Source organism: Spea bombifrons, chromosome 2 (assembly GCF_027358695.1).
Source record: "Spea bombifrons isolate aSpeBom1 chromosome 2, aSpeBom1.2.pri, whole genome shotgun sequence".
NCBI lineage: Eukaryota > Metazoa > Chordata > Amphibia > Anura > Pelobatidae > Spea > Spea bombifrons.
In genome coordinates this window covers 84,127,295-84,139,632 of record NC_071088.1, presented here as the reverse complement: position 1 = coordinate 84,139,632, position 12,338 = coordinate 84,127,295, and the positions used below count along the sequence as shown (strand labels likewise).

Below are 12,338 nucleotides of genomic sequence, written 5' to 3'. Positions count from 1 at the left end.
TGTTGCCGCGGGGATCACAAGGGAGCGGTATCGGAGGTCTGTTAAAGACCTCCGATACCGCTCCCTTGCGAGCCTGCTCCTCCAGCGGCGGACGTTACTGTCCGTCTCTGGAGGGGTGCCGGGTGCCCCCATACTGGCGGCAGCGGACCCCGCGGCGCCAGGGGCGTCGGACCACGCTGCGGCGGACCCCGCGGCGGCAGTTGCGTCAGACCGCGCTGCGGCGGCGGCAGACCCCGTGGCGGCGCCCCCTGGAGTGTGGCGCCCTGTGCGGTCGCACAGGTCGCACACCCCAAAGGCCGGCCCTGCCACAAATGTTACCTTGTCTTGGATATCCTACACCTATATGTATTAATATGTGTTATTACATAGCTTGCTAGCAAGATTTTGTGCTTTTGGCAAGGACATGATGATACTGGGTTTGTGGCAAAATGTTTTGGGGCTATGCAAACATGCACTCAGAGGTCTGTGCATTAGCAGGCAGCCAGTGCGTAAATGAAAAACTATTATTGTAGGGTATCTTGGCCGCTTCCAAACATGTCATAACAAAATAAGTCATGGTCATGTTTTCACAGATCTATGATGCTACTGGGTTTCTGAATGAAGCTAACACTAACACCATAGAGTAACAGACACATGCTAATGTTTTATGCTCACAAACACCTTACAGTAACACATGCACGCTAACATTCTACACTCATGTACACATATGCTAACACCATACACTATTACACACACTATGTTCAAACATACACACTCATGCTAATGCCAACATGCACACTATATATATATTTATATATATATATAATTACACATTCTAACACAATGAATCTGGCACTACAGTACAGTAGACATACTGACTCTGACACTACAGTATACACACACACTCACAGACTGACTCTGGCTCATACATATTACACACATACACACTGACACTGTAAGTATACACTCGTTTACACTCACATTCACTACTACCCCTCTCACCTCATGGAGACCTGCAATGCCAATCTTCTATCGTCGTAAATCCTGCACATCAAAGCGCCCAGCAGGGTCACATAACATGCATTACGTGACCCCGCTAGGTGCCTCCCAGTAATAGCTTCATGCCCCCCCACAGGAAAGCGTAGAGTGTCGGATTCAATATGGCCACTTTTTACCCACTTGTTCCCCAAAACCATGAGTGCCCAGGGTTTGTGGAGCCCTAAAGTGAATGAAACGCTAGTTAGATTTTACTAGAATAAAAATCCAAACATGACTGTCTCTTTAGCATGCTGCATATAATTGTAGGGTATTCTGGCAGCTCCCAAACTTCATCACATGGCCATTTTTTTCCACGTATCAGTTAAGCAATTAGTATGTGGCTCACTATCCAGTTCGTTTTTATCAGAAAAATAATAGAGTGGGTCTTCCAAGTAAACTGTTAATTTGATATTCTCTGAATGTGGACATTAATTATTAGGTAATATAATATAGCAATTTATACACTGCAATAATTGGAAATGGACCCTTCATCTATTTTAGTATGCAGTCAACAGCATCAGAATGATAAGGCTGTATCCTGTAAACATCACTTTAATAATCCATTGTGCGTTATATTTACTTAATAATGAAATGAACATCACAACTAGGGGGTGTATTTGACAATGGAGAGTGGCAGTTTACTACACTGGGAACCATTACTTTTGAAACTTCTATATAAATATTATAGGCATTTACTGTATCATCTTTTGTATTTCCAACAACAGCTGAGGAGCAACTATTTATCTTCTGTATGAATGTTGTTGAAATGTAATGTTGTGTTACTAATGTTGTGTTTGCTTGTTCTTTTATCCAGATATCTTCAAATACTTCACAAATTGACAGTCTAGAACCCTCGAAACGTTGTGGGAAATCTGCCCTTTTCCATTTAGCAGAGGTAACCTAATGGTGTTAAGATACACGATCCATCATGTTTATTGAACCCTATATAACAGAGCCTTAAATAAATAACTGCATTGTCAGCTTTTTAATTGATTATTTTTGTTGTCATTGTGGTGTGTCTGCCATTTGTCAACTGGTGCAATACATGTATTTATTAATTGAATTATAAGGATACTGCAGTCAACATGATTTTTTAATTCAGGAGTAAGGTAAGGCAATACACAGGGTAGGGAATTCTTTTCAGTGAGGGCAGTAAAGCTCTGGAATGCTTTTTCTGTTAAGGAGATGTTTGTAGGTGGTGTGGATTCATTTAAGAGTAAATAGGACCCTTTTTTTGGAAAGAAATCATTGATATATGTTATTATTTAAATGGTTCAATTTGTTTTCATGGCACTACTGTAGATTGCGTCCCACTTTACAAATTAAATTTGAAGGAGCTTAAGGAGAGTATTTTTGTCTAATAAACTGATGTTACTAAAAAAGTACGTGGACCATACTCTTCAGTTGATAATCATTTTATTTTTTATAAATTATTTTATTTTATTTAAATATTTATTGTTTATGAATTCTTCAACAATTTCAGACTCAAAAAAGAGCAGATATTACAATAATATATTCACTGGTTCTCCATGTTACTGTGCTACCTCATAAAAAGTGGTGCAGTAAATGTTTAAAGGGCCACTCCAACCATCAAATGCACTTTAATGCATCAGATAGCTGTGTGGTCCCTATTTAAATTTTCATGTGTTTAATTTTGCAAATGTATAGGTGGATTCTGAATGCTTCTCCTTGCACATGATCTACTCACCTCTAGTGAGTTCCAGAACTGCCTGTGGTAAATGCTGCATGAAGGGGTCTGTTAAGATCCCAGTGCGCATATGTAAAGGTCTCCGATTGATTTTCAAGGGATCACTATCCTGCCACTGATTGACAGCCTTAATCAGCCAGTCAGTGGCAAGAAATATTAGATCATGGAGTTAGATGCCTGCAAACATGATTGGTTTTTTTGTTTTTTTTTTCGTTTTGGAAGAATGCATATTAAAGTACTCTTAAGAGTTAACTCATAGGTTTGCAACATTGCCAGGAAAATATCACTTCTAAATAACCATTTCAAAAGAATTTTACTGTTTCGGTACAATGGTAAGAATAATATTAAGTGTATTGGCGGAAGTCCATGTTCAATTCCTTTTGAGGTGGGGTTTCCCCAGTTAAGAAGTGATACATTTATAGAATTAAGACATTATTCTTTGTTTTTGTGCAGCTTGGGGGGGGGTGATTTATAGACCTGTGAAACTAAGTGCCCAGTAATATAATGTCGGTTTAATTTAGCTGCAGCAAGGTTATAAATCTGTTTGCTTTTGTGCAAAAGACCATATAACTCTGATAACTGAAAAAAAACAGATATTGGTCATTAAAAAAACTATACTATGCTTATTGAAATTACAAACGATAATGTATGGGTGGGTGTTGGGGTACTTGGGCTGAAAAGGTTTACATGCACAAGCAGTCTTTTATACATTTACTTTTCAGCATGTGAGCTCTGTATTGCATCTCTTATTCTGCTTCAGCTCCAGCAACAGCTCTTTGTAAAGGCTAATTTCACATTGCAATAGTAGAGTTAACGCCCGCTTCACAGACTCTGACCTCACATCCTAGAGTAAAGACTGCTGATCTGCACACCTCGCAATCTGTGGGGTGTAATAATAGTGAAATAAAGCAATGTTTGTTTATTCCTGATTGGAGATGTGTCTATGGATTTTTGTTTCTTGGCATTATTGCGTTAGTTTTATTTCAGTTACAAGATGTTCTCTTATGTAGAATAAGCGCTTGTTTGGGCAATTCGGCCACAGCTATGCTAAGCCCAGGCCTGCGAGTCTGGCAAGATGTTATAGGGTCCATGCATTATCTCTTTTAGTGTCATATTTATATATTATATTGTCATTTTATGTTTTATTATCAGCTTCATTTGTATGACTGTTGTTGTGTCTATTGATTTTGAGTGTAGATTTCATCAAACACATCACATTCCGATTCGCCCGCATCAACAAAGCAGTGTGGGACATCAGCATTGTTTCAGCTTGCAGAGGTATTAATGGGAAATGATTATTTAAAAAATATATTTTATGGTGTTTCATTGATAGAACTGAATTATTTATTGTAATTTATAATTTGTTTTATATATATATATATATATATATATATATATATTGTTTTATTTATTTATATATTTATATATCTTTATTTTTAAAGATGTGTGTGGCATCAGAAGCTGTGAAAATAGAAACTTCAGGAGATGTAAACACTGATACAATTATGGTGCAGAATCCACTATGCTTGAAAGAGACAAAGTCTGAAGCATCAGATGATGAAGTGATTTCCAGCAGCCTTAAAGATTATTCTCATGTTTGCAAAAAAAATGAGTTTGGCCATGTCAAAGTTAAAAAAGAGAGCTCCGCTTCCACAAATCCTTCTGAAACAGAATTTCTAGGACTCCTGAAACGAGAAAAAAATAAAAAGAAGAAGAAAAAAAGCAAAATAGATCATGATGTTGGAGAGAAAATATCCCCAAAGAAAAGCTGTAAAAAAAGACAGTCATCTGAGTCAGACATTGAAAGTGTGATGTACACTATAGAGGCTGTTGCAAAAGGAGACTGGGGTGACGAAATGCCTTTGGTTTCACCCAGCAAAAAAGTCTGTTGTGGTACCAGTCCAAATCATCATTTTTCAGATGTTAAGCAAAAAAAGAAGAAACTGAAGTCAAAGGAAAAGAAAGTAGTAAAGGATAAATTTGAAAAGTTCACAGAGGCTGCCAAAGAGCTGGTGATGCCTGAGCCTATAAATTGTGCTCCTGTTTTGAAAGAGTCTACTGACATGGCCCAAAACGTTAAAGACGAAGCACTTTCCCCTACAGAAGAGGTTCCTCCTGTGTGCTTGCCAGAAATACTCAAACCTGAGGATTGTTCAAGTAATAAAAAAATAGAGGCCTGTGGTTCAAGAAAGTCAGAAAGGTCCTGTAAAGGAGCACTTTACAAAACATTAGTGTCTGAAGGCATGCTGACCACTCTACGTGCCAATGTTGACAGAGGTAAGCAAGAAAAGGAAATGCGTACTTGGGAAGACACAGTGTTCTCAAAACCATGACCATCCTATATTCTGTGAGGCTATATCCTAAGCTTCTGTTTAATACAGAACTGTATGTTAATCTCAGCATGTATCCTAGTCCATAAAGTAGTTTAGAAAATTCCATTTTCACCATGAGGGAGGTTTAAATGTGTTATTCACAATATTTAAAAACCGGTGAACGATTTTCACAGATGGCATTAGTATCTTTAGTCACCATTAACGTTTCTTTACATACAGGCAAACGAAATTCAGGAAAGGGTAACTCGTCAGATCATGAAGGCTGGAATGAAGATAGCTGGGGGTACAGTCAAACCGGACTAAGTGGGAGCAAAAAATTGAAAAAGGCAAAGCCCTCAGAAGAGTCAGCTGTTGGGTATGTTCTTTTCCCAGAGACAGTTTCTATTTAGGACTAGTGATATTTTGTTTACATTTCTTTGATTTGTTGTCTTGCACTAGGCAAAATGTACTCCATACTATTGCATCCATTAGTGTAAGCCTGCCTACAGTCAATTCCTGCCTACAATTCACAGAACTATTCAATTCACGTAATTATGCAGTTCACATAACTATGGAATTCACATTACTACAGCCTTGTTTATAATTATGTTCTTTCTGCGACATTCCTTTGTGGGTTTTAGACTAGCAAAACTGGAAGAGGAATTTGAAAAGAAGTTCAACAGCCTTCCACAGTACAGTCCTGTTACATTTGATCGCAAAAATGTGTCCGTTCCTAGAAAAAAGAAAAAGAGTGGCAATGGACAAAATGATCAGAAAACAAACAAAGGTAGGTGCTGTGGTTAGCCTTCCTGCTTACACATTTAACTGTTCTAATAGCCTCACTTTTTTCCTTAAAGCAAATCAATGTGCAATTAAATACAGAGCACATCTCCTAACATGTGATATACTTACTGTCAGTCAGCTCCAAAATTGCCACTGCAAATGTCACCCGGGGAGGCTCAGACACCCCTCCTTGGCATGTGCAGAATACACTTCCATTGATTTTAAAATAAGTGCTTTTCTGCTCCTGATTGGCTGCTTCAAGCTTTCGTACAGTCTTAGATCGGGGTTTTAAAACAGTCTATAACAACAAAATCTGAAAACACCTTGTTCTGACATTTAATTTTAATTTATTTATTTTCACATATTCAAGACATCACCTTCCAGAGTAAATTAACCCAGTTTTGCGAGGCACTCCTCGTACTTCAAAACAGTTCTCGTAATTATTTTAGTAGCTCTTTTATGTGCTAACTCCAGTTCCAAAATATTGTTCTTATGGATCAGTGACCAATTCTATATTGCAGACTCCGGGAGAGGTTCTTTGTATTGTGGCAAAATAAAATTTTTACAAGCGCATAAACAGATTTTTTCCCTAATTCTCCACTACTCTAACCACATGACCCAATGTATATTAAAATTACGTATAAAAACACTTACCCCTTGGGGTCAGGCAGAAATAAAAAAAAATATTTATCTTTTTAAACCTGGGTTTTGAGTAGACTTGGGCACCAGGGAGGTCTTCGTGTTCATCTTCGTGCTCGTCTTCGGCAAAACAAAATCTTCATATTCCGTGAATATTCGCCCGTTCTGGCTTCTCCCATAGAGTCGCTTGTACAGACTTTAAAAATCCTATTGCAGCAACTGGTCCGACAGAGACCACTGGTCTCCCTGCTCTATCAGTTAAATGTCCGTACAAGCAACTTTATTGGTCGTTCATACGGACTTTTAACTGTTGCGGCAGGGAGACCAGTGGTCAGGTTGCCCCTTAAGGAGTTAAGGGGCCGTGCGAGTGAACCTATTGGTCGCTTGCACAGCCCTTTAACCTACGTAAAAAGGTCGTGCCAGTGAGCCTATTGGTCACCTGCAGGGTGATGCCAGAGGAAGACCCTGCAGACGACCAATAGGCTCACTCGCACTACCCATTAACCCCTGACGGCGAACCTACGGATTTCCGCTTCCGTCAACTCCTGCGATGCCGCAAAGATAAAGTAGGCTAGATGGGGAAGGGACCGGGGAGATTAGTAGACCAAGATGAAGACGATCACGAAGATTCTTTGTGTTGTGTGTCTTCGTCTACGTTTTACCGCTGCTGTCTTCTCTTCTTCATGTCTTCGGAACGAACGCGAAAACGCACTCTTCGCGTTCGTTTTCATGTTCGCCTGAAGACGAATGCACAAGTCTAGTTTTGAGACACTTTATTAGTTTTTTCGGCCTCTGTCTAGCTCATGATCATAGTGAGGAGAGAGACAAAAACAGAACTCCCAAGGACTGTCTTTTCTGACCTTATCCATGCATGTGATTGGCTGCAGCAGCAGTCACATGCACAGAAGTGCAGGGGATTTGCTGTGGGTGACGTGGAACCAGTTTTTACGTCGTTGTTCGCGAAATGGATAAAATGACAGGGACGGGTCTTTTTGTGTTTTTAAGAAAATGTGTATGAAAAGTATTGTTAACGCAATTCACATAAAAGTGAATAAAGCCTTTTACATGCCAATGCTCACTTTTGCTTACCATCTCCCCATTCTTCAGTCCAGAGCCGGTCTCCAACAGTACTGTGTTCATACCATGCTATCAGACCCTCATTAATCACACCTTAGCTTACTGAATTGACAATTCTGTGTTTCTTGTTGTTTTTTCAGGCACATTCCAGTCCCAGAAAAAGAATTTGTTTCACAAGATTGTAAGCAAATACAAAAATAAGAAAGACAAGCAAAGTATTTCGGATAAAGGTAGTATATTTATTATATTTATTAACGTATAGTAATTTGTATAGTTTAATTTTTTATTAACATTATACACTGACATGCGAGAAAAATAGTGGGGGATGTCACAATAATCTCATTCTTACTCATCTTGATATTAAAATGCCTAATGTTCTGTTTCCCTGAAGTGCTATAGTGCCAGGACTGGTGTGATATAGGTCATCACAGCAGCCAGGAGATCTTTCTCTACCTTGGCATTTGTTGCCTACATGTCGGGTAAAGATCTGCCTTCACTAAATATTGTGCTTTCTATTTATTTGTTGCACTTTAATGATACGTCTGTGTATTACTTATTTTTATATAATATAGTTTATAAACATTGGTGTGAAAAGTGCTGCTTTTCACACATTTTCAGATGTGCTAGAAAATTGTTCACCTAGCTCTAGATATAATCTGGAACCCTGAGCAGAGTAGATCAGTTCAGTACAGACACAGGGCTTGGTTTCTATAAATCCTTTTAGTTTCTATAAAGCCTTTTTATTTTAGTTGGCAAAAAGACATAACATTTGGAGTTGCCTATGCTCAAACGAAAAAAAGTTTTAACAGATCAAACTAATTTTTTTACGTTTTAATACGTTTTTACAGCTGATGGTAGGATTTACTTTTTACAAGAAGCTGGTTCACACCCATTTTTAAGAGGCTTATGTGTCAGACCCTTTTGCCTCCTTGACAGCTAGTATGGCTTGACATGTTTTTGACTCGGTCTTTACAGGGATATTTTTATTCATACTTCATTTTCAACATTTTCAGTCCGTGCAGACTGGATTTAGGGATTTTGTTCTAATGTTTTATTAGCTTCTATTACAAACAAATGTATTGTTATAGCACTTAAGAATGCATTCTATGGTAAAAATTTCCTATATGTACATTGGGTAACAAATTATTTTTTTCAGCCATATTAGAAGATAAAACCACCAGAGACAGCTCCGGATCCAGTCATTTTGCACCAGTTCCCAACATTCCGGAACCTATAGCCATTCAGGAACCTCTGGTTGGAAGCCAAAAACGAAAAGCGAGAAAAAATAAAATCACACATCTTGTTCGGCACGTGGAGGGTCAGTCTTCCACTGGAGTACAGGGTCTTGGTAAGATGGGGCATTGTTAATTAATGTCATATCTAAATCAAAGAAAACATATTTTAGTAGGTGCCTTACACAAATAGTTTGCATTAAATATGAAGAAAATCAAGACTGTTGTTCTGATTAGAATTTTAATAGCAACTATACATTTAGTTGTGCTTAATAGTATAACATAAAGACATTAGATTACACTAAATTGTCAATAATTTTCTTTTGGTAAATTGTGATCTGGAAGATAATTTTACCCATCAGTGTGCTTTCAATGTGAATGGTATTAATGTACGCTTGTAACATAACAGTCTATGGTGACAAGTGATGTTTATTCTTTATGCAGAAGAGCAAATTCTCTCAAACAATTGTCAAAAAAATGACAACAAAAATGACAATTGCAAAGGAGAACTCGTAATTCCAGGAGAAGAAGAGGTGGACCAGAATCATAGTATTAGTCAAGATATGCCATCTGTATCTGCATTTTTTAGTCTGGCTGCTCTTGCTGAAGTAGCAGCAATGGAAAATATTCACAGGTTAGTATGTTTTTTTTATTATTATTCTGATGTTGACATGTGTTATCCAACTTGGCTACTGTTTTATTCCTCACTGTGTTGCTAACTGGCAATGAGAGAGGTAATTAAAATAATACAATTTAAGATGGATTACACATGATGCCATGGAATCTGCCTGCCATGCTGCCATTATCTTAAAAACATTGACCGCACCTGCCCCATCCTTACACAAGATGCCACTAAGGCTCTTGTCCGTGCCCTCATTATCTCCTGACTTGATTATCGTAACTTTCTCTTAGCTGGTCTCCCTCATACTTATCATCCTCAAGACTTATGATCCTCTTCCATCGCTTTACTAACACCTCTCTCTTCTGTCAGTCTTTTAATTGGCTGCCTGTACGCTTCAGGACTCATTTCAAAATCTTGACTTACATCTCATCACTCATCTCTAAATACACTCCTAACTGGTTTATCCGCTCATCCAATGATCTCCTTTGGTCCTCTTCTCTAATTTCTAGCTCTCATGCATGCTTATAAGACCTCTCAAGGGCTGCCCCTTTCAGCAGGGCACTCTTCACCTGTTGTTTCTACATGTCATCTTGCTATGTAATATACTAGTCTGTATGTCCTGTCTACCCTTTGTACAGCGCTGCAACAAGTACAGTCCAGTCATGTTGAGTTCCCAAGCCAAGTCCTATTTGGAATATATTGAAAGTTAACTTTGGGAAAAGTGAATAGTGCAGTGAATAGCGAATTTTCCAAACACCACTAATTAACGCACCATAGCTACTCTTAGCAGAAACAAGCTGTTTTAGTTTTTGGTACATGAAAGCCTAGATTTGAAGCAATGCCTTCATTTTGCCCAATGTGCACACATTGCCATTTAACAGCTTGCATACCTCATTTCTTTTTACAGAAATCCCAGGACCACACATCCTTGTGATGGACAGAAGAAAGATATGCCCCAGTCAGCTGTGCTGATTTCTTGTGCTGACCAGTGAGGCTTCACCTTGTTGCAGAACATTTCTCAATATTAAATATAAGTTTTCAGCCTTGTGAAGGCATATTTTTCCAAGAAATGGAAGACTAGAACGGGGCGGCCAAGTGTGTTTTTTATATGGAGGACCCTGATTTAACTTGAAATTTAGCGCTTGGGCTTGTGAGTGGCCTAATGTATGGAGTAATCCTCGAGCTTGATTTGCTTTGAGGCTAACAAGTGGAATGACGATCGATGGCGTAGAAGAGGCTTGTACTGTGTCTCATTCAAGAGTCTCTTGTATGAATCAGAGCGTGATATTAGTTTCATAAAATAGTTATTCAAAAGAAGAAGAAAAAAAAACACTGATGCACTGCACTAGTTAATAGTTAATATTTTCAGTCATTTTGTACATTAAGTTCCAAATAGTTTATAAAATAGTTTATGCTTACATTTATATTGAGATTTAGTTTTAGAAAAACAAAAATTCCAGCAATGCCTAAGATATAGAGTCGGATGTACCATTCTTAGGGTTCTTGTGTGCCTAGGCTGCAGTCCTTATACTTCTGCACTTCCTTAATTCATAATGGTTTGCTTCATTCTGTATTTATTAGAATCGTGGGAGCTTAATGCTGACATTTGTGTTATTCTAGCCCCTAAATTAATTTCTCCTGCATATTTAGAGGATTAATTATATCCACAACAGCCCATGATTCAAACAGACACCTGTAACTGTATTATAAACGTTGTTTTCGGTTTTCTAATAAGAAGCTTCCATTGCTGCAGAAGAAATTATATATTATTTTGAAGAAAACACTCAGTTGTATGCCTTAATAGACTGGTTACTGAGCTGCCAGGTGTTACAGTGAGAACTGGCATATTACTAAAAGCTACAATAGAGCTGGCGACAATATTGAACACACCTTTTCCAGGGGTATTAACTGGCTTTGCAAGGAGAATTTTGTTCGTAAACCTTTGTGTTAGATGCTCATTGTTGTAATGCATCTCTTACTGAACTGTACATCTAAACAACCAAACTGTTGAAAGTTATAAGAAGATTTGTAGATGGATACAAATAATCCAAGTATAGCTACTAGCCAGCTGACTCCAGGCTAATAAATATCCTAACTATGCACTAATTATCTGATGCAAATCAAAAAAGGAAATTGAAAGTCGTAACTCTGCAATTACAATGTTGTCATGCTCACTTATCCATTATTTACTCCAACTGTTCTACAGATGACTGTGGTATATGTGTTGTTGAAAAATGCAATAATATTTTTTTTTCTTCTAGCTAAGAAAGGATATGTTGCTAGAGAATAGGTTATACTAACTAAAGCAAAACACACACATTTGATCCGTGTGTGTGTGCAAGACTGAATAAAATGCAGCCATTCACATTAGCAAACACGTACTGAAGATGCTTAGTAGCCATTTCAGTCCCCAAGGCATAACCTTTGTGAAGTTGCTAAAATACCTGTCAGTACCTCAATTAGCCTTCAGTCTTTGAAGCATTGTAAAAATGCATTTCAAATCAAAATAGGTCCATACTACGTTTTCTAATTCAATTAATTAATCTTCCCTTTGTAGTGCACTCAGGTATCTTACTTTACTTTGTCGGTGTTTATGTATATGTGTATGTATATACACATTATATATATATATATATATATATAATTATGAATATCTTGTGTACTTGCAAAGTGGTATAAGCCAAATAGCAACCTATTTATTGAATTTCTGATACTATTGACCGTGTGATATTGCCAGATCAACAGTAACAGAAATATTTAGATCATAGAGCAATAAAAATATTATCTCTAGCTCTCCACATCAGCTCTCAAAATCAAATACTCTTTGCTGGCAATCTTCCCTGTATTTTAAGAAAATTCACAGCGTTGACACCAGGCAAATTCTTGTCCCACTGTATACAATGTATGTACAGCTCAAGTGTCTCGAGAGTGTAATCGTGAACCGATGC

General features: G+C 37.9%; 1 protein-coding gene across 1 annotated transcript in view; it reads left to right on the top strand.

Moving 5' to 3' along the window:
• BBX (BBX high mobility group box domain containing) overlaps positions 1-11,523 on the top strand; it is a 48,139-nt gene extending 36,616 nt beyond the window's left edge. Inside the window, exons 9-17 of the mRNA XM_053454981.1 lie at positions 1,832-1,912; positions 3,923-4,003; positions 4,168-5,002; positions 5,278-5,413; positions 5,679-5,824; positions 7,677-7,766; positions 8,693-8,884; positions 9,213-9,402; positions 10,298-11,523. Coding sequence (XP_053310956.1) covers positions 1,832-1,912; positions 3,923-4,003; positions 4,168-5,002; positions 5,278-5,413; positions 5,679-5,824; positions 7,677-7,766; positions 8,693-8,884; positions 9,213-9,402; positions 10,298-10,382 — 1,836 coding nt within the window. The 3' untranslated portion in view covers positions 10,383-11,523. The remainder of the gene's footprint in view (positions 1-1,831; positions 1,913-3,922; positions 4,004-4,167; positions 5,003-5,277; positions 5,414-5,678; positions 5,825-7,676; positions 7,767-8,692; positions 8,885-9,212; positions 9,403-10,297) is intronic.
• Positions 11,524-12,338: the final 815 nt, after the last annotated feature.